The 23,971-nt window shown below is 36.4% G+C and overlaps 1 protein-coding gene across 2 annotated transcripts in view; it reads right to left on the minus strand.

Annotated features, from left to right (window-relative positions):
- Positions 1–5,606: 5,606 nt before the first annotated feature.
- The window catches only part of prkceb (protein kinase C, epsilon b), a 90,299-nt gene continuing 71,934 nt past the window's right edge, over positions 5,607–23,971 (minus strand). For both annotated transcript variants that reach the window (XM_046870940.1, XM_046870933.1), the window contains exons 11-15: positions 23,352–23,506; positions 13,275–13,413; positions 12,033–12,221; positions 10,267–10,413; positions 5,607–8,571 (exon numbers count right to left, since the gene is read on the minus strand). In XM_046870940.1, the coding sequence (XP_046726896.1) occupies positions 8,425–8,571; positions 10,267–10,413; positions 12,033–12,221; positions 13,275–13,413; positions 23,352–23,506 (777 nt within the window). In that variant the 3' untranslated portion in view covers positions 5,607–8,424. The remainder of the gene's footprint in view (positions 8,572–10,266; positions 10,414–12,032; positions 12,222–13,274; positions 13,414–23,351; positions 23,507–23,971) is intronic.

The raw sequence follows: 23,971 nt of genomic DNA on the forward strand, positions 1-23,971 counted from the left end.
CGCGCACACACACACCCGTACGCACGCAACTACAAGCGCTGCGCTCAGCTGGTCGGCTGCCAGCAGGGAGATTAATCAACGCGTCGTGATTGGTCAGTTGGCTCGCTGAGACACGCCCACCGCGTCACCCGCTCACTCAATATCTGTATGACTGAAAACAAACAAACAAAACAAATAAATAAACAAAGGCAAATTTAATTATGATCTTTTTTTTTTTACTGACAAAATGTATTTATGTATTGTTTTGTTATTCATTTATTTATACTTGTCATTTTTATCGTCCAATATAAAGTTCTAAACTGTGATAATAATTTTTTTAATTTATTAAAAAAAAATTTTTGGGAACACAAACACACACACACACACACACACACACACACACACACACACACACACACAGTACAGACCCCGCTTTCTTTTTTTTTGTTTTTTTTGGTATTTCAGCCAGTTGCTAATCTTCAATCATTTACACCCAGTACCCCACAATTACAGTCCTAACAGAATTCTAAAACCTTTTTTTATTAAAACCCCCGAAATAATCACACGTACATAAGTATTCAGTCCCTTTCTCAGTACTTAGTTAAAGCACCTTTGGCAGCAGTTACAACCTTAAGTCTTCTGGGGTATAACACAAGTTTTGCACACCTGGATTGGTGGATTTTCCATTCTTCATGGGAATTCATTTCAAGCTGTGTCAGGTTCAATCTTGGTTTCATCAGACCCGAGAATCTTGACCCAAATGGGTCACCCGTGTGCTAAGTGTCTTTTTTAACCACAGCTGTACAGTTAGAGGCAGTTGGACAACTGTTTTTTTTTTTTTTTTTACTACTGGTTGCATCTTTTAGTTGCTGTTGACCCACATTTAAGTAACTTATAGCTGATTGGCTCTGGCTTATCGAGGAATGCCCCACAGCCAGATTTGTCAGCCAAATATCTGTCAGTAACTTGTCGTGTGATCTCTTCTGAGTTAGTGAATTCCCTCAAAGTCATTTGTAGCTGTAACGGCATGCAGGAAAACCAGTTGCTAAAGTTTAGCACGATTCTTAATCGTCATCATTGGGACAAATTGTCAATAGCAAAATCATAAGAACAGAGGGGCTACAGCAGTGGTGTCTCAGCAGATAGAGCTCTGATGGTCAGATTTCTGATGGGAGTTTCAAAAGCAGTACTGCCAGTCTGTTACTGCAACCCCTATTTCTTCTGCTCAGTTCAAATCTAGGTTGCTTTGGATAAAATGTATTTATATAAATGTAAACGTCCAGTGCACATTCTTAATATTTAAAAAAAATCAAATCCTTGACTATAGAGCAATCAGTGGAAATTCACCTGCCTGCACAAAGTCAGTCATAGGGGCCCACATTCCATCACAATCATCACAATCAGTAAGTGAACAGTGCATGGTTGATGAACTTCTGGAAGTTTAAAGACACTTTTTATTCAATGGAGAGTGAAATGTTTCCTCATAACAGGATTATGTGCTCAGTTTGAGCAACACAACTTTTTTCCCCAAAATGTAATGACAATACATTAGCTTATTATAGATGTTGCTGTACTGAAAAATCTCATTATAGACATAAATAATGAAACATTTACATTATTTGGCAGACGCCCTTATCCAGAGTGACTTACATTTATCTTATTCGTACAACTGAGAAGCTATAAGGTTGAGGGAATTGCTCAGGGGCCAAGAGGTGGCAGCTTGGTGTGACTGAAATTTGAACTCACGACATTTTAGAGCCAAGGTTTATTGCCTTTACCAGTAAGCTACCACTTCCCATGGAACCACAAAAGTATCATCATAGATGGTTTAAATCTAAGATTATACACTGGTGCTGCTGCTGGAAGTGCTATGGCTCTGGCCAGTGATGTTGAGCCACTTGATACTATATGTTAATTTAACTAATTAGCTTCTGTATATCCACTCCAAAAATCTCCACACACACACACACACACACACACACACACACACACACACACACACACACACACACACACACATGCATATTTTATTAAAAATTTTTATCAGTTATTTTTTACATCTCATTTACATCTCAGCTTTTAGAGAAGATGCCTGAGTACATGGGGCAGTATAAAGGACAATCAGGCCAAATGTGAAGCCTTCAGTGCACAAATATCTCACAAAGTAATTGTGAACATTCAACAGATGAAGTGAGGAGTGTGTGACATTTCTCATGCCTCAGGATGTTTGAGACCTCTGCTGAAATGGTTATCGTTGACAAGGACAGTTCTTCACTTTCAGTCATTGTGACCTGGGATTTATACACGCACACGCAGACGCACGCACATGCACACGCACACACACACACACACACAGACACACACACACACACACACACACACACACACACACACACACACACACACACACACACAGAGTTAGGCATCTAAATAAATTGGCAACAATTATACTATAAAATCTAGTAAGCTGTTAGATAACCTACACCTACAAATAAAAGATTTGGCAAAATTGTCTTTCCAGATATTGATAACCAAAATATGATGTGGAGATTCAATTTAAACCAGGACTTTTGAGTTTATAAAATAAAAGAACAAATTTTAAGGAGTGGAAGGTGCATTTATTTTTTGACTCTGCTACATTTATACAGCTTTCCCAGTGTTTAACTAATGGTTTGAAAAATTTGACATGGAAAGATGTCAGTTCTCCTGAAACATTTTAGGATGGCCTGCTTCACTTCATCATCAAGGGAGCACGACAACCAGCGCTGTGTCTCATCACCGCACTGTGCTTGAAGACTTCTGTAGATATTTGTGGGTTTTACGCCTTCGTTCACAAGAAACGTCATCACCACATGCTGTTCCATGCACACACTAACACTGTTTTCTGCCATCTTGATTAACAGTCGCTACATATGCTCTGCATTTCAGTAATCAGACACACTAATCACTTATTACTGTGTGTAGTACTGCCATGCTAGCATCTATTTATTATACCTGTAACATTAAAAGTTATGATTTGACTTGAACACCCCTCGCATAAAGATTAAATTACTGACTGGCTTATGTGGTCCTTGGATATAGCCATATGGTCACAATAGCATTAGATCAAAGCTCATCATTTTGACCTCTTTCATAACACTAAATCTGTCTTAAGATCAATATCTTAGCTCTTGTGGATTTTTTTCTTTTATGCTCCTATAATTAGTATGACTTGCCTTATTGGAAGCTGTTTACCTATAAACTATACTGCTGTGCCACATGACCATCTTGCTACAGTAAAAAGATCTATACTATATATACAAAAGAATGTGGACACCTCACCATAAGATTCCTATGAGATTTCTGAACATCTAATTCCACTCTTCTGAGAAGATTTTCCACTAGATTTTGTAATGTGCTCATTCAGCCACAAGGACGTTAGTAAAGTCAGGTACTGATGTCAGCGTTCCAAGTCATTCCAATAGCGTTCAATACGATTTTTTAATCCAAACCATGTAAAACATATGTTCATGGAGATAAATTTGTGCACAGGGGCATTGTTTAGCTTTAACAGGTTTGGATCTTCTAGTTCAAGAGAAGGGAAGATTTAATATTGGCGCATTACAATTGTGTGCCTTCAAATTTGTCGTAAGCCATATACGGCTGGAAAAAATCAAGTTTTCCAATATTATTTTCCATATAATGCATATCTAACTAAACATACTTCAGTGTTTTGATCTAGGTACCAATTTTAGGTTTCTTTTCGATGTGAGAAATACTTTATATCAGTATTAAACCCCACTTATCTTTACAAGCTGAACAGTAACTATAGTTGTAAGACCATCTTATTTAATAGGCTCCAAAACATACAATCCACATTCACATCTTTTGAGTACAGTACATTTGGCACAGTAAAACACGTACAATAAACATGGCAATGATAAAAGACCAGAAGGGGAAAATACTTAAAAAAAAAATTATGTGACACACTGTACAGTTTCACAACACAATACAACGAAAGAAAATGCTTACATACACATGTATGATACTTACACTGATATAATACACATAACTTACATAAAATTTGCACTGTACCTCTGTACATCTAAGAATATACAGTCAGACAGAGATAGATTTACGCTTTCCCAAAAGGTACTTCTTCTAGACATGTAGCTAGGCTTAGTTTGCTATTTTTGTTTGTACTTGTTAATGTGTACATGACTATCACGCCCAAACGTGATTACTATTTAGAGTCATCTGTATATATAAAACATTTATTATAACATTTTATAAACATGTAACACCCTAGGCAGAGTTGGCATGGAAGTCTAGAGGACTATTTTGCAGTAGTGCAGTGAAAGCAGCAACAAAACAACGCAAAGACACACAAATCCGCCACACAGCCCATCGATGAACCATATGCAATTTTATGAGGTGTCAAAAAAAGAGACTTTTGATACAGCTAATCTTGGAGTCTTTCAGACTTCACAAGAAATATGTAAATAACGTATTTGGAAAAAAAGTTAGAAAAGCTGGTAGGTAAGTAACGCCTACAATCTCTGGCACAAGCGCAATCTCGTGGCGCAAGCTTAAATATATGGCTCAACACTTCAATCTCCCAGAATGCACTTATGCAAACTTACGCAAACATTGCTAACTCGCTTAATTACACAACTTTTACTATAAGTCTTGAATAATTTTGTATATAATCTTTTTGATTAAATATTATTCTGATGTTATGTGACTTATTATTCATCCATAATAGTAATCTGGTGTGAGTAGCATAATAGGTGTGCAGTGTAATATGGGGTGTGGAATACATTGCCAAGATAAGTTGTTAAGCAACATTCTATCAAATCATCCATCATTTACTTTGCTTCACAAGTACAGTATGTGCCCAGAGAAATAAACATTTTAATGACTAATTAAAGAATAATTCATTCATGAATTACTAGACTGGCTGACAGAAATATGGTTTTTATTAGCCATGATTCCTCATCTCTATGGAAGCAGTACAATTGGATTTGGGAAAGAACGACTGGTTTTATGTTTAAAAAGAAAATTGTTTTGTTTCACTATATAATACAGTATATTTTTGTTTCTGGTGAAACTTTGCCAAACTGTCCAATTTTTACAGCTACCAAATAAATAGCTAATTTGTTCTTATTTGAGTTGTATGTGGGTAATAGATGGTAATGAATTATGCTTAGACTAAAGTCAGGTTAACTTATTCAATGCATAGTAAAAAAAAAAGTTTTTAAAAAGACAAATCTTACTGTTTCTAAGCTTTTGTTTAAACTTTGCTGAGAAAAAAGCAATTTTCAACCAATGCACGTTTAAAAATATCACTGTCACAAGATTTATGTCACACATCCAACTGCTCCACTAAACCCATCTTATAACAGATGCATTCATTTATCACCAAAGTATAGCAGCTGAGTGCAAAGTTGTCTTACACCCATGTAAATGAGCAAATACACTGATGTTGGTCTTGGTTCCCTTGAACTAGCACAAAAAAGTGCCTTTTGCACTGGTCAGCTAAAAAAAGACTCCAAAAAGAATAATTAGGATATCACCTATTTATCTGAAATGGAAAGAAAGTACAGAGAAAAAGAGGGGGAGGAAAGAAGAGAAAACTCTAATTGCCATTTGCAGATGAGACACCCATAAACAGTTTATTGCACATGGACAGTAACTTACTCATACTCATATTCTAGTAATTATATTGTTGTTTTTATGACCATGCAACAGGTAAGGCCATTATTTAGGCCTTAGATTTTATATACAGGACATGTTTTATAGACGGACATGAACAGGTACTGATTTCTCATTCACAATCCTGAGCCTTGGTTCAATGAAGAAAATTTATTCAACTAACAATAAGACAGCCCAGTAATAATAATAAAAAAAATAAATACATTTAATACACTCAATACTCTCATGAGGCACTTGTCCTCTCAAGATCACTCGCACAAACGAAAAAAACACTTTGAATGGCAAAGTCAAAGCTTCTAAGAGTAACCACAAGGTGATCAGAAAGGAGGCTCAGAAATTCTCCTACCAGCCAATCAAATATACACTGGCAGATTTTTCTGGATTCTTTCAGATTTATCCCCCTGAATTTAACACAAACTAAACAAGCTACACCTTTAATTGTAGTTTGCCTACATTTGGTTTTGGTGATCAAATAGAGAAAGGAAGGCGCTACATTGCAGATGAAGTCAAGTACAGCCTCAGATCCAACACTTGATTCCATTAGTACCAGGACCAGAAGTCTGTATACTGGCTCTGATGTAGTGCATGTAGTGTGCGTGTATATTATATACACCTACTGAATATTTGGAAAAAGCATTCAACACGTTTTATTAATCTTGTTTCCAATGCAGCTATTCACAGGAAATTTAGACACATGGGTATTAATGGAATAAAACAACAAAGCTAAGAATTTTTAAAAAGTCATGTGCAATAAAGTGGGATTTGGTCCATTTTACTTCACACAGTCATTAAACCTTGAAAACCCTTCCTTCAAAACATTTCTATTGGGTTTAAATCTGGTGAAGGGCCGGGCAATTAAGAGTCTCCTTGTGAATAGCGAAAGATTCTTCCCACTATATAGATTCATTCATCATCCTTTTTATCATTTAGATTCTGTTGGTCCACCAGGTCAGAGCTTGGACATGTCAAAACATTCGAATTTTATGGATTTTATGGAAAGCACTCTGATTGAAAACAATTTTTTGCAAAATGTCCACTTCTCCTCCCTTACAGTGCAAAGCTTTAAGACAGTTTGAAATAAAGGATATTTTGCCTGCAATAAAGTGGAACGAAACAGAAAAAATGATTGAGCTTTGAAACAGGAAACTGAAATGTATTTAAAAACTGGAGGAGAAGCCTTTTCTTTAAAGCTGGAGAAGCAGTTCTGTATGAAGAAAGATCTCTGGGATTTGGCCCGTTCTACTCCACAGACAGTCATTAAACTCTGAAAACTCTATCATCAATTTCTTCAAAACATTTTTTTTCTATCAAGTTTAAATCTGGTGAAAGACCGAGCCATTGCGAGTCTCCTATAAAGTATCTTTTGGATCGTCACATATCCTGGTGAATGGCAAAAGATTCTTTCCAGTACATGGCTCCATTTATCTTCCCTTTAATCATTTTTGTTGGAACCATGAGAAAAAAGAATCAGCCCAATGCTGTGATGCATTCCTTTCTTAAACTCTCTGTACATTTGGTATTTTTTGTCTTTTACTCCTCCAAACCTGGTGCATCATGTTTTTTGTGTTTTCTGTGAGTATCCACCGTGTTTTTTGTGATGAGTGTACTTCGCTACTTCCATGACTTTTAGGCTCTGACGATCTGATTGCCTGGCCACAAATCTTATAAGGAGCTCCGATGCATTGGTTGGCCAAAATATATTCCTTCCCTATTATTGGCCCCAGTGATTCATATAGGAATGTTTATTATTTGGTAGCCAGCGCCTCTGCTCTACTAAATACTAACCTAACACCATACACCAGTTTAGCTTATTTAATTCCGTATAGCACTGGTAGGTTTAACTAATTTGTGGAATAAGTTGGTCATGTCATGTGAATAGCTGCAGTAGAAATATGTTTTTTTGCTAAATATTGTTGACATGTTAGACCCTTTCCCCCATCAACAATGGGGTCCAAAAGTGGTGTTTAGTTGTATTAAACTATTATAATAATTCTTGGGCAAAAAGTTGAATCCACTGAGTGTAGCCTGCACACACACTTCAATCGAAGAGATTAGACATGATGAAAATCTGACCTTGAGATAAAATGATCAACATTATACATTTGCATTTACATTTAAAATTCTGGTTATTTCTGGTTTATTAATAATGTTGGAGAAAATCCCAAACTTTTAATGTGGATTCTATACTTTTGGACCCCACTGTATACAAGGCTAGTGCAGATTCTCAACTGGTATCTGAGGTCTAACACTACGTCCACATATCTAATAACAACTGATTCCAGAAGAAACTAAGACAAGCTGCTTGTGAACCTTTAAAGCTTCAAATAATTGTAGGGTACTCCTCCATAAATCCGCCCAGCTGATAATATAATAATAATGAAAGTTATTATTATAATCATTGTTGGAGTGAAGTACTTAAGCTTCTTTATAATGTTGACTCTGAACAGGGTTTCTGTTTCAGGCATACATTTCCATTACTGTGTGTTTGCACATGAGTGTGTGTATGTGTGTGTGTGTATGTGTGTGTGTGTATAATTGTATAGACTTGCATTGTCTTTTTTTGCTGAAAGACTCTATGTTCTTCAAAATAAAAATCCTATAGAATCTGTAACTCAAGAAAAAAAGCTGCATGAGCAGCTTTTATATAGACATGTAAACCCACACTGTAGATGGTCTTCATTCAGTTCATAAAGGTGAACAACACCACTTTGTAGCAGATGGAGAAAATGCAGGAGATTCAATTGTTAAATCCTAGGACAGGCACTCCTCACCAAAGTAGGAGAAACCTTTAAACTCGTCTTGATTGATCTGTTTGATGATGGCATCGTCTACGGGAGTAAGCACAGGCTCTTCACGTGTGAAGTCTTGGTCGAAGTTATTGACGTCCCGCTTGGTTTTCTGTAGGGTGGAGCAAAAATAAAACTCAAAGGTCAGAGTTTACCACCAGATCAGAGCTGGGAGTCTAGCCAAACAATAGAATTTTATGGATTTTATGGAAAGCACTCTAAATAAAAATTTTATGCAACATGTCCACTTCTTTGTGGAAAACATTAAAACAGTTTGAAATATAGGGTATTTTTAGCCTCTTTGGTACTATGGCCATTTTAACACAATCAAGGTCTACAATAGAAGTGCATTACTGGCAAAAGACTACACCGATGTATTTTTCAGACTTAAAAAATAACAAATAACATTTCCTCGCTTTACTGTTATTAAGCGGGTTTTTTGTGTACTTTTTCAAGTATTTAAAAAAAATAATAATAATTTTACTTTCATCTATGTTTTGTTTAAAGTACTTAACTACATTTTAAATCATGTCTGTTACTGAGTGAAAAAATAAGAATAATGCAAGAAGAAAAAAAACTGCGCCCCATAAACCACTGCACTGATTGATTGATGGGCGGAGAACAAACGCGCTAATCTTACAAGATAGAAAGATGAAGACTGGCGAGACAGATGTCGGGGATGCAGACCCAGCTAAAAGCTAAATACTGTTGAATCAAAAGTTGTTCAATGCGTGCGCTCACTGAATTCTGAATCTGCATTTGCGATTTTTTTCATTATTATAAATGACATTGTATCAGGAGATTTTATTTTTCCTCTGAAAGTGCATAACTCACATTAGACTCAGGGGCTGTGGTGCTTTTATATATCTCATTTATTTTGTTATTGCACCATTCAATTGTAAAGGTGTTTCTTTGATTAAAAACTCTGTATTTAAGATTAATATCTCCTTGTCCTACAATGCTAAAAAAAAGTAACTCTGTAAATTTTACTTAAATTTAAAAGTAACATTTGAATGATTTTTTAAAATCTTTTAGTTGGGTGGAATTTTAGACCAGAAACATTACCTGTACCTAAGTAAAAACTTCATTGAAGTTCACTTTATCGTATTTATCTCTGTCCTATTTGGTTTAGACCAAGCTGAGTATCTGCTAGATGCATGCTGAGCAACACTATAACATGGTGATGTCAGCTTTTTCGAAAATACATGATAAATGTCAAAAGAAGTTAAGAAAAGGGCACCTTCACTCAACCTTTACTGTATTAACCTTCACTATTCTCACACTAGCAGGAATAAATAGAGGAAAAGTAGTTCAGATCCTTGATTTTCATACATTCTGTGTGGTAGTTGCATATTTTATTTCGTTCATCTGTACAGTGCAATCCACCTTTTCTTGACTCACTGTTCATTGGGGCACTGAAGTGCAAATCGAGCTGAATTGAAAGTTGAGCTGGCAGACAAGACCACTTCACACACTCCAACATGCATTCCTCACACTCTATGAGCAGCCAGTGTCATGTTTCAAACAAAATTCTTTTATATACATTCTTAAAAAAGGTCAATCTGCCATAAAATTCCTTTTTTGTGTGTTTTTAATCTAATATTTTGAAGTGAAAATGAATTTAGGTTGTTGGATGGTCTGTTGGGATAAAAATTTAATTTAATAAAATAAATTTAAACCAAACACATTATGAATTTATGACCTAATAAGCATTGTGAATGCAAATTTGCTTTCTAAAGCATTTTAACTCCAGCACCTTTATATGGTGCACAAGCTGGACAATGTAACAGCTACCCAAGATACTCACAATTCGGGGTTTGAAAGGTGGCTTAATTTTCCTCTGTTCCAGCATTGCCCAGTCAATCTCTTTAAAGAACGGATGCACTTTAATGGCTTCCTCCAGGCCCTGTGACACCACACAGCCAAGCCGTTTATTGGGGCTCTTCGTCATGAACTAGATGAGAAAAAAAAAAAAGAGAAAAGGTTAGTAAAGGAGGAAGAGACCCTACCAGGATCCACAGGAAAACAGAGATATACTGCATCTGCCCTATAGGCCACTTCTGTAGCGTAACTCTTAAGAGCCATACTCTGCGTTGACATATAGGTCACACTTTCAGAAATTTGGTGCTGCTGTCCTAAGAAAGGAAGACCATGGGTCATGGGACCAAAAAGTGCCAGGGAGACAAATCACAGTGTGACGTGGATGAGTCCAAGACAAACACTCGGCCATTCCCACACATCAATAGATACGGCCAAAGGAAATCTAGGATATATAATGGAAAAAGCAATAGACAAAGGCATACACACACACACACACACACACACACACACACACACACACACACACACACATTAAGCAAACAAAAAACCACAAACAAACACATACACCCACACACATATACAGTAACACACAAACAAATATGAGAGACGAGTAGAGGTCACGCATTAACTCCCAGGCAGCCACACACACGCACACACGCACACACGCACACACACACACGCACACACACACACACACACACACACACACACACACACACACACACACACACACACACTGATCATTGCCAGCAGGCAACGCTACATTGAACTGTCTTCCTCCCAAAATCAGCTCTCAAAGATTACACAAGCGAAACCCACCGAGAAAACACATGCTGTTGTTTTCCCACAAGTGTCACATCACCCAACCCTCTCCCACACTCACTTACACGTTTTCTCTCTTTAACCTTCACTTTCCTTCAAGTAAACACCAAACTAATCCCCAATTAACTAATAATGGTTTAGTGGAAAAATAGGTAAGGGATCCTGTGAGAACAATATATAAAGAGTCATATATATATATATATATATATATATATATATATATATATATATATATATATATATATATACACATCAGTGGACTGGTGGGCCCTGGGTGTGCTCATGTACGAGATGATGGCAAGTTTTATATATATATTTATATACACAGGAGAAAAAAATTACCTGACAGTAAGGGGATGGCTGCTACTACCCTAAAGGTCATTGTTTTCCTATAACAGTGCATTCCAAAATACATGGTCTAAATGTGTATGATCTCTATTGCATTGCTCTATTATGACTCTACTTTCTCTATTTCATGATGGTGAAAAAACCAAACGCAGAATGACCAAAAAAAACTTGTGTTCCAAGAAACCAGAAAGTGAAAAGTCATTTGGACTTATTGCTTATTCCCAGGCACTGACAACTGAGACTTCTTGCATTACTGTAATGTATGTAATGTAATGTATTGTCTCAGCACCATATTACTGAGTATACATTCAAAAAAGAAAATTGACCTGTTTATTATAAACATTTAATTAAGTCAACCATCCAACATACCACAGAAACAATAACATATTTGAAGAGCATATCTCGAAGACCCTGTGGCCCTATCTGAGCCATGCTGCTGTCATATAAATTTTATCACTGCCATCTGACCAGTCGGATTACAGAACTCAATACGGACGATAAAGAACTGAACAATTGGTAAAGCAAAAAAAGGAATGGAAGTAAAGTTTTACAGCATTAACGACAGCAGCATTCATAGCTCACCGCCTTAAGGATGCTAACTGCCTCTTTGCTCAGCCACACTGGATACAGCACGTCATCATGGAGGATGGACTCAAACAGGTCATCCTCATTATCAGCTTCAAATGGTGGCTGGCCTGCCATCATCTCGTACATGAGCACACCCAGGGCCCACCAGTCCACTGATGGGCCGTACTCCAGCTCCTGCAGGATCTGTGTGTGAAAGACAGAAAAAAAAAAAAACGTGTCAGACCAAAAAAGTGAAAATAAACCTGAAAAGTCAGGAGGAAGGAAGTTATAATTATTTAATGGCTGTAGCACAAAGATTTCATTGAAACATTCCAGTGATAAATATTATTTCTGTATCACATTACTTGTATCATAAGACCGATATTACAGTGCCATAGGCATATTATGTAAGATGTCACATGCTGTCATAGGACGACCACTTGAAATATTTTACTGGTACTAGTAATTGTCACTATATATATATATATATATATATATATAGAGAGAGAGAGAGAGAGAGAGAGAGAGAGAGAGAGAGAGAGTTAGCCCTCAACCTACGAAAGCCTGATTTTGGTAGGGTCGAATAGGTAGGGTCTCTTCCTCCTTTAACCTTTAACCTTAAACCCAAAATAAAAAATCTGAAAAGAAATCGAAATATATTCAAGAAAACTTTCAAAATCCGCGGGTGCTATTCAGATTTGACTCAGAACGCCGAAAACAGAGGGAGAAGAAGAAAACACCTGGCAGGCATGTATTGTGGGACCGAGAGCAATACCTCTTTTTTTTGCGCAAAGTCATCATTGTGAGAAAACGTATTCCTTATAGTATTTGTACAGTGTTTTTTGATTTTTGTGTTGTGATGGTAGTGTTTGCTAATTTCTTACCATGGCATAAAAACGCAAAAGTAGTGCTCCGGCTGGTGGACATTAAGGTAAGTAAAATAATTATATTCATCTATATATATTTTTTTTAACAGCATTTCTTTCAATCGAGAATTTAAAAAAATGCAACAAGGTGATCAATTATATTACATTAAATATATATGAATTTTCTTTTTCCGTTTATAGTTAAATAATTTTTGTCTTGTAACATAAGATTAATCTTCTTCCTTTATTTCATATATACAGTATCATAAAGGTTACTGCATATTACATGACATTAAATTCATTAAAAAGAGTTTTGCAAGCCCTTCCCTTAAAAAGTCAAATTAGCCGAAATCTTATTCAAAACTAAGCGGAAATTCCTGGAATGTTCTACCTCAGGTGCGATGTAGTCGGGTGTACCGCAGAATGTGGTGGTGGTGATGCCATCCAGAATGCCCTCCTTGCACATGCCAAAATCGGCAAGTTTGCAGTGGCCCTCAGCATCCAACAGGATGTTATCCAGTTTGAGGTCTCTGTATGCACAAAGAAAGCAAGAACGCACAGTCAGATGTTACACAGAAGCAAAATGTTCCTGTGCTTCATACTCCCAAATATCTGGGTCTTGTGCAATATGTAGACTGTTTGGTTACTGTCTACAGATTAATTAGTACATAACAAGAAACACTTTTTTGTTAAAAGGTTTATTCAAATCAAATATGGAAACTGAACCATAATTAACACACAACACACACTATATGAACAAAAGTACTGTGACACCAGACTTTTCCAGCTATATGTGGTTCTACCCAAACTGTTACCACATAGTTGGAGGCACAAAATAGGAGGTGGTAGCATTACATATCGATTTCAATTGAACAACAAAACCCAACGCTGTTCCAGCATGACAATGCCATTGGACACAAAGTGAGCTTCCTCAAGATATGCTTTACATGGGATGGAGTGGAAGATCTTGAGTAGTCTGCTCTGGATTGTGAAGAGCTCTGACCTTAACCCTAATGAACACCTTTGGGATGAATTGGTACACTGACTGCACAACAGGCCTCTGCATCACCTATATCAGTAACTGACTTTACTAACATCCATGTAGCTGATTGAGCACAAATCTACACAAGCACTCTTCAAAATTTAGTGGTACATTTTCCCAGAAGAGTGGATCTTATTATAACTTCAAATAGGAATTAAATGTAAAAAGGCATGTTTAAAAAGCACAGACAAATCCTATGGTCCTATGATATCTATAATCTATAATATATATATATAATATTGTTCCTGTCATTACTTTTATTATGACTGATGATTTTAAAATTGTTTTTATGTTGTAATCTATGTAATTAGCAGCTTAAACTAAACTGACTTGTAGTGCCGTATGTAGTGTGCCATATATTGTATTTATAGGCATCAATACATATATACAAGCCTTCCTAATGATATTTAATCTTCTAATTAACTAAATCATTCATTAATTGCAAGTATATTTCTATTAGTGAAATCCCTTTATGATGAATGCAGTGTATGTGTGAGTTTTTAAATTAATTCTGCCGAAGAGAAAAGAACAACAGATTAAAAGTAAAAGATTTAAAAGATGGAGCAGCATGAAGTGATATGGAACGACGTGTCTGCGTGCATGTTCATGTGTGTCTGCATATGTGCGTGCACGTGTGTGAGTGTGTTTGTGTATGAACTTGATGACCGAGGCAGGATTGGGGATGGAGGGGTGGAAGGAGTGGGCGGAGATCGTGGCAGAGGTGATAAGGTGCCTCTGATGAAAGAAAAAAAGAGGAGGGATGAAACTCGCTGGGCTGAAGTTTGATGGTTCATTGCAAGAAGAATGTCAACATCAGACCGCATTTTGTCGAAGGTGTTTTCACAAACAAAATCTACTAAAAAAAACCCTGTGGGTTTAAGTGTATGTTTGTGCATGAGTGTGCTTACAGATGTTACATCTTGTTTAGACTAAAAATACACTAAAAGTGACAGATACTGGTAGCTCGGATTATAAGGAAATTAATATGTTAAAGGATTGATTGTGTTTAAGACAATAAAGCTCGCACATATAAAATGGACAGGTTGCCACACTGCTTTACACTACTAAAGCCATTTAGGTTTTACTGCCATGTGGCTGTACCTTTGAACTCACCTATGCTTTCATTTTCATTTTCATTTAAACTTTCCCCTTTTCTTTGCATCAATCCACTCCAATCCCTCCAGGCCACATCACACAATTTTCTTATTGCGAAACAGCTTTTATTCATCGATTAGCAGTGCTGTCAGACATACGTCACACAGAAATCTTTCTTTTTACGTTGCATAATGTGCATCGGTGAGAAAGGTTTGTCTTTTGGTTTCTTTTTCTTGCTTGTGTCTAATGATTTCAGGTTCAATAACATGGAATATATGAATTTTTGAATTATTACACTTTGAAATTTGTTTGTGTTGAAGACATAAGTCAATTGTTGTAGAATTAAATATAGGCAAGAAACAAATGTGCTGATTTAAAAAAAAAAGAAAGAAAGAAAGTGAGAGAACAGAGAAAATTCTGTAAATTAAATCTATTGGCAGAAAAGAGCAGGAAAAACAGACATGAACGAGAGAATGAAAGAAAAAGAGAGAGAGAGAAATAATTTTCAGTGTTCCATAATAATCTTAAAGGGTATATTCCCATTACATACAGTAACATTTAACACAGCTGAATTCAGTCCGTTCTTTAAGACCTCAGTAGAAGCTTTCTTTCTCCTTCCTTTTTTCCAGACACTTACTAAAATACTGTATTGTAACACTTGCAGAGTGATCAGAGATTGTGGTTTATAAAACTAGTTCATTAAACAATCTTATAACACATTTCACCATAACGTACCATTCAGCGATTTAATTAATAAAGATATACTGAATAATTTAGCTAATTACAAGATGAAATATCATTGGGAAGGCTTGTATGTGTGTATTGATGCCTATAAAAACAATATATGGCACATTACATATAAATCTGTCTAATTACATGGATTACAACATAAAAAAAATATTTTGAAGTTATCAGTCATAATAAAAGTAATGTTAGGAACAATATGAGCAGTAATATCTATAAGATGCAGCATATCGAATCCGCCACAGTCGGCTTTCCTCAGAGCTAGTTCTTTGGCGTTGGTTTGTTGGGTCCCTACTGTAAAGTTTTTCCTCATTTAATATATGACGTGAACATTAACAAAAGCTTTCAGAATCATATTTGCCTACTTTTACAGGCTTGTTGCTCATAGCAAGCCACAAAAACATATGACTTGGCATATTATACCATAGTCTGTCTGAATACTCAATATTTTTTAGCTCAGGCACTTTACAGGTAACCTAAATGAATGTGTTGCCTATAAGTAACTGTAAAATAAATGCATCAAGTGCTTATTTGCCTCCGTATCACATCCATAACAAGCATTAAAATAGTGTAATGCACACCTAGTTATGGATGATCCCTTACAGGTTTATTGTTGGTACAGTGAAACCTCAGAGCTCGCGGCCTCAGCGCCAACTACCTCGCATGCTCGCGACTTTCATTCCGACCGGCGACTCTCATTCAGATCGGCTCATGAGCAACTGCGAGCTGCTCAAAATGCTAGTTTTAACATTTCTAATCAAGGTTTATCTCATTAAAATTGTCTAAAAAATGCTTTAAAACTTTTATTATGTATTATTCATTTAAACTATAAAATACTGTACTGTATTATACTGTATTTTCTGTACTTCTCTACTGCATACTTTACTGTACCTGTACTTTATTTTTTTTTAATTAAGCATTGTAATTGCTGTTAATTTACATAAAGTATTGTTAAAATAGTCTAATAATTAAGTGTTATGAAGTGAAATAGTGTTATTTACTCATTTAAATCGATTTCGTATAGTGTTCTTTGGGTTTTTACTGGGTTGGAAGGGGCGTATCAAAAATTCGGAACTCGCGACCGGTCTTGGTCCCTAACCCTCGTGAGCTCCGAGGTTCCACTGTATATTCATGGCCTGTATGTAAATTCTGAGCCCTTGTTGAAATCTACATGGGAAGTAAGCATTTATTAGACAATCTGTCATAGAGACTTATAGAGACTTATAAGAAGATTTATGGATGATAACCATGTGCCCCTACCCGTAAAAAGACACTCAGGCTTAGTTTGATAAGACAAACAAATTGGCTGAAATAGACATAAACAAAAACTTAGCAAAAAACAAACTCCAAGCTAGAACAGAATGCATGCGAATGCAACATCAGTTTGAAAAATCAGTGACACACTGCTTGAGCAAAACTTCAGAAAAATGTTGTGAGAGCCTTGGTTATGTAAGAGAGTGTGTGTAATTGTGAACAGGTGTCTGGAGATTTCGAATAATGATATGCTGCTTGGTACTAGTCATTTGATATGGGTTTGTAGTTTGTGTAGTTCACAGTCTGCCATGGAAAATGCAAAATAGATTTTGAGGATTCAGGTGCTGATATAGACATGGTAGTCACATAAAAAAAGTATTATTAAAAGGAGACAACCATACTACTTAATTACTATACAAAAAATAATCAGTTCAAACATTGTATGAATTACAAAAAAAGAGAATTCTGATCTTTTTCTCAATTCTTTTTTTTTTTTTTTTACTTTTTTCCAACAACAAAAAAAAAAAAATACAAAAACGTATATCTCAATAAGCATGTTTGCAACTGTGTCAAAACAATGTCAACTCAAAGACAGGTGTTTGCAGACTGTCCTTCTAAGAGCAAGTCTTGCAAGTCATAATACCATGAAAGATGATTCACTGGATAGGAAAGGATGGGATCAAAAGAAAAGCTGTGCCCATGGCCTTGCCTGCCCTTTCTCTTTCTTGTTCTCTCTCTTGCTTGAAATACTCTGAATACACTGGCACCCAGGCCACTGCCAATCTTTAGATAGGCGAGTTTAGGCATGTCTCTCTAAAACAGCACACCCTGCCAGGTAAATGGTGCTCTACTATGCTTTCAGGGCAACATGCCTAGGGTTATTATGGTGTCCTGCAGAGGTGTAAAAGGTACTTGAAAATCACACTTGAGTAATAGAATAGATTCCTTACTGCAAAACTGACTCCATTACAAGTTTAAGGCCACCGATTTCGATATGACTTGAGTAAAAGTCTTAGAGTATCTGATTTGAACAGTACTTGAGTATTTGACTCATATTGAACGTAGGCTCATAGATGCACTAGTCCTCAGCACCAAGACACAAGTTAGTGAAAAGGCAAAAACAGTTGATTTATGAGGTTTTATTTTCTAAAATACAAATTAAATTGTACACCTAAACACTGCATTAAACGAAATCAACACCACAGACTTTTCAAAATGCCAAAGTAAAACAAAGCTCCATGTCCTAATGTGAAACACCTGGCATTTGGCAAGACGTTAATTCGCCTTCATGTGGAGTAGCTTCAAATAGATAAATCGCATCAAGTACCTTAAATGCAATGTATATCGCCTCTTCTAAAGAATAAATAAGCAATTGCAGATAAAGCTGCAATAGGAGTAAGACAGAGTATATGTGTGTGAATGAGAGGGAGGGCAGTGGAGTGGTGCGGTTGCAGGGAGAAGAGGTGGAGAAGGTGAAGGAGTTTAAGTACCTGGGATCAACAGTGCAAAGTAATGAAGAGTGTGTTAAAGAAGTGAAGAAAAGAGTGCAGGCAGAGTGGAGTGGGTGGAGAAGAATGGCGGGAGTGATTTGTGATAGAAGGTGAGACCTGTGATGTTGTATGGTTTAGAGACAATGCATTGACTAAAAGACAGGAGGTGGCACGAGGTAGCAGAGCTGAAGATGTTGAGACTTTTGTTGGGATTGATGAGGATGGACAGGATTAAAAATGAGTTTATTAGAGGGACAGCGCATGTAGAATGTTTTGGAGAAAACTTGAGAGAGGTGAGATTGAGATGGTTTGGAAATGTGAAGAGGAGGGACATGGGGTAAATCGGAATCAACAGGAAGGAGGAAAAGAGGAAGGCCAAGGAGGAGGTTTATGGATGTGGTGAGGGAAGACATGCAGGTAGTTGGGTTGAAAGAGGCAGATGTAGAGGACAGGGGTGTGTGGAGACGTATGATCCGCTGTGGCGACCCCTAATGGGAGAAGCAGAAAGAAGAAGAAGATAAAGCTGTAATAGGTAATGGCTATTGTCCATTAAAATATAGTGGAGTAAAAGGTACATCTATCGAATCATTAAGGTATGTTCAGTAGAGAGTAAAAGTTGCTTATATCTATGATACTCAGTGCAACAAGAAAAAATAGCCAAAAAATTACTTATGTACAGTAACAAAGTACATTTCCTCAAATACTTTACACCCCTGGTGTCCTGACTGGTGCTTTCTCTATCTGCAGCTCATCCATAAGGATGAGCATTGGGGAAATTAACACTGTCTTAATCTTTCCCAAAGATTGGAAAGTCTGTAGGGAGAAAGCCAAATCTGTATTCCCAGTAAGTGGTGAGTTTTTTTTCCCTTTACCGACTAAGAAAATGAATGCTGATCAAAAGCCCTGAAATTGACTCATTTCCCAGTATACATTGCCCTGAAGTTCAGCTTGAGAAGGTTATACAGGGTATTTGTGTTCCCACAAAAAGTGAATTAACCATAGTAAACCATTTTACAGCAAACAGGTTTGTGTAGGTATGTGTATGTGTGTGTATGTGTGTGTGTGTGTGTGTGTGTGTGTGTGTGTGTGTGTGTGTGTGTTTATTCTCATAAGGCACAATGAGCCATTCATACTGGTTGTATCGCATCCTGTCCAGTTTCCACTTAATGGTCAAACAAACACTATAAATGACCCTTGGTAAACAAAAGGTATTAAGGTCATGAGGTGTGTCCCTTTAGCCATATGGATGTTGTCCAAATAGCAAATTCTAAAATGAAATCAAGGCAGAATATGTTGTTTATAAACGTTAACCTTTGCTATAATAGTAACTTTTTACGTGCAAATTGTAACGTTTATGTGCTTGATAGATTATTTACTTACAAAAAATAGAAATTTTTTTACTTTATTAACCAGCACAAATATCCAAACCATAATTTGGCTAATTTACCCCGAAGAATCGTAGTGTAACTAATGTATAATTACATTTACCACTATTCTGAAAAAAATAAAGTCAGATATCTGCTTTTGGTCCAACCTGGGAAAATAATGTTCATCCCCCACTTCTACTCCTGACCAGCTTCAAATCATATAATTTGCATGGATTACTGCCTGTTATATATGGATTATGCTGTGAAGTGTAAATAGTAATTTAGTATTTAATATTTATTTACATTTACCGCATTTAGCAAACATGCTTATCCATTACAAATTACAGAACACACGTGACTAATAGTAGCATCAAGCTAAAATCTCTGTACTTCAATTATAGACACAAATTTCATAAACCTTCTATGTTGTTTCACATTTTGTATGCCGTTACTGAATATAAGTCAAGAAAACAAGCCAAAATACTACATATTTAAAGACATTTAAGAATGTACATTGACCAGGCATACCATTATAACATTATAGACATTATAACATTATGACCTGTAAAGTGAAGAACACTGATTTTCTCTTCATCATGGCACCTGTTTGTGGGAAATATTGGGCAGCAAGTGAACATTTTGCCTTTAAAGCTGATGTGTTAGAAGCAGGAAAAATAGGCAGGCTTAAGGATTTGAACGATTTTGACGTGGGCCAAATTGTGATGGCTAGACGAGTGGGTCAGAGCTGTTCCTGGTCTATCTATCAAAAGTAAGGAACAGTAGTGAACCTGCGACAGGGTCATGGGCGGCCAATGCTCATTGATCCACATGGCCTGTGTGGTATGAAGTTAATACTGTTAATGCTTGATAGGTCTGGGTTGTTTTGGCAGCTAAAGGAGGACCAACACAATATTAGGCAGGTGGTTGTAAACTCATGCCTGATCGGTGGCCAGAAATGTATGCCTGGTTGTTGTAATTTGATTAAGAACAACTGAGGGTATGAGATAAATCCTTCCGTATAAAAGGAGGATGTGTTGATCTCAAAATGGTAGTAAAACAATTTTCAAATAGCAGTTTCCTTGTGTAATGTAATTGGTGTGCAGATTTTTTTTTTCCCCATGCCATTTTGTCTCACTTAATTCACCTCTTATTCACTTCTTCTCTAATCTGTCTGTAGATGGAAGCCCAATTCATGTCTTGTTACACTGCTTAATATTATTGTTATTGGCATAAACGTGAGTCAAAATACCATCTATTTCTGCCCCTGAGAAAATTCGGTTAATAGGAATTTTGTGTTTCGAGCTCTGTGCACTTTTACCTTTTATGGAGATTTAAGGGGCTCGCTATGTAAATGAGCTGTGTCTGGAGCAAGTGTTTTACTGTATGGGTGATTGATATTCATCAACATACTGTACATGTGAGTATAAAAAAAATAATCACTGAAAAGTTTGTAAACCTGACCGAAGCCTGTCTCAGGCAACTGTTCGCACACAAATTTAGTTAATGATTGAAATATTAGGCCCAATGACCAATATTTATCCACTCATTAATAAAATAATACGTAATAATCACAAACAAATATTGGGTTACTATAGTTTTTAATGATTTAGTAGTTTTTAATGATTAAAGTACTATACCATGATGTTTTAGCCATAGGGGTTTTATTGTAGAGTTCTTCTACAAGGCAATTCTAAGGAACAGTCATTCACTGTACATATTTGATTAGATAACAATACACAATACCAAATTTAGAATTAAATGTACATTGCGGACTGCAATGGATCGTAATAATCCAATTAAGAGTGTATTTCTACAACATGTCAAATATTTCTAGTGTAAAGGCAAGATGAATGAAATTCTAACTTGTTACAGGTCAAATCGTTAAGGCTGGTGCAGTTGGTTAGCGTTTAAGTGAAGAAGGTACAGTATAGCGTACACAGTACAGGTGCTGCCTTTAATTCAACAGAACATTCTGTACCAGATGACATTCTTTGTTTTTTTTCTTACTTAACAAGTAAAAAGAAACTATAACTAAGTATACTAGACTTTTAGGGACTTTGTTTGAACATATCCTACTCTGAGTGGAAAAAATAATTTAAAGATTGCGCCTGCACCCAAGAAAATAAGAATCAGAAGAGCTTCCAAGTTTGACCTATCGAATTTTCACCATGAATTTTATACAGTTTAGTATTAAATACTACAAACATTCCTTATACATTACACAACTGTCCCGTATCTGCATCTTTGCCTTCTTTGAAAGTAAATAAGGCACCCAGAAGAATCAATTCTTTTAGAACCAGTTACAGAAGTTTACAGCTCAAGTAAATTGGTGCAATTATGCAAATATTTTAAATTGTTCCAAATTATTTGAGTGTTACCGAAAATAGCAGCACTTACATATATTAACACGTTCTGACCACTTCATCTTAAGTTGCATGGTTTCATAACGACCACCATGTTACTCTTTCCTGTCTGCAATTCTGCTTCCAGGAAAACTCAGTACAGTAAGTGAGGCGCTGCCTTTAATTCAATACAACATTCTGTACCAAATGACATTCTTCCTGTTCAGGGCCTAAAATTGGGGTTAAGAGCAGGCAGAGAATAGCTGGGTGGGAAAGCGCTGAGGTTACTCAGGTCATTCAGTAGCTTTAGAGCTGCATGTGCCTTATAGGGTAACTAATAGACCTAACGGACTAATAAGTAATGTGGGATCCACCGATGAACACAGTACACTGATGAGCTTAAACTTGTAAATGACTGTTTGAAGCCATTTGGTGCACTTGATTATATACATACCCGAACTAAAGTTATTAAGGCAATAGTCATCTACTTTACACTTAATTGGATGCTGGCCAGTGGTTAAACACTTTTTAAACACTCATTCCTGTGTCCAAAGTCTGGTGTTATTTAGAGACAATAAACATACAAGAATTTTGAAATATAAAGAAGATGCATTTGGGAACTCTAACATTTGGAAACTATAATGTAGTATGCTATATAGAACATTTTACAGATATGAATAGTTATGTTATAAAGACACATACAACATGAATTTAACTTGAATAAGAAGATGGAAAAAAATTGACCAAAGGAATTTCAACCCCATGTCCCTAAGCACAGCCTGTTTGTTTGCTTAATGGCACACAAACCGGCAGATAAACAAACTGTCCTAGAAGGAATAAATCATCCGACAGACAGGGCTCCTCCAAGTAAACAATATGAGGTAAACAAGGCCAAAAACACTCCTATTACCAGGCTAAATGGCCACTGAATACAAACTTCAACCTGATCATGTGACCTGAAAGCCACCGGACCCAGCTAGGTAAGTCTGCATGATATTCAATATAAAAAGCTACATTTTATAAATTAGATATATTAAAAATGACCCTTTTATTAAGATTAGGGCGTTTTTTTCTATCATGTAAATGTACGGCACAAGAATGTATGAATGACGCTAACAGTATGTGATACGTTACCTGTAAATGACCCCGTTCCGATGGAGAAACATGAGAGCAGAGGTAACCTCGGCGGCATAAAAACGAGAGCGTGCTTCGTCGAATTTACGTGAACGCTGGATTTGGAACATTAGATCCCCTCCATTCACATACTCCATCACGAAGAACAAACGATCCTGTGGAGGCACAGGAAAAGGTAGTATAATAATCGTACCATATACAGCAAGTAATATAATTGCACAAAAAAGTGTGGGCTGAAAAGGAAAAAAAGCTCCCCTACAGATCAAAGACTACAAAGTAGTTGCAAAATTACTCTGTATTTCCCAAAAACTGAAAAACTGTTATGTAAGGAAATATGCTTAAACATCAGTATATAATAACAAGAAGTAGTTGAACAGATGGCAGTATCCAATCTTTTGCCATCTTTACGACTTACAGCATTACAAACTGTCCTTCAATATAATATGGATCAAGTGTGGTGAAAAAAAGCTTAGCTTTAGATTAGCTTGGCATTTCATAATACACTTAGATGATCTCCTGCTGTGTAATCAAGATAAAGCTCGACAGATGTGAACTTTTGGCACAGAGGTTCAGCTATTCTGCAACTGATCCACTTCATGCTGATCCATTTCCACTTCGCA

This window comes from Silurus meridionalis, chromosome 2, assembly GCF_014805685.1.
Source record: "Silurus meridionalis isolate SWU-2019-XX chromosome 2, ASM1480568v1, whole genome shotgun sequence".
Classification (NCBI taxonomy): domain Eukaryota; kingdom Metazoa; phylum Chordata; class Actinopteri; order Siluriformes; family Siluridae; genus Silurus; species Silurus meridionalis.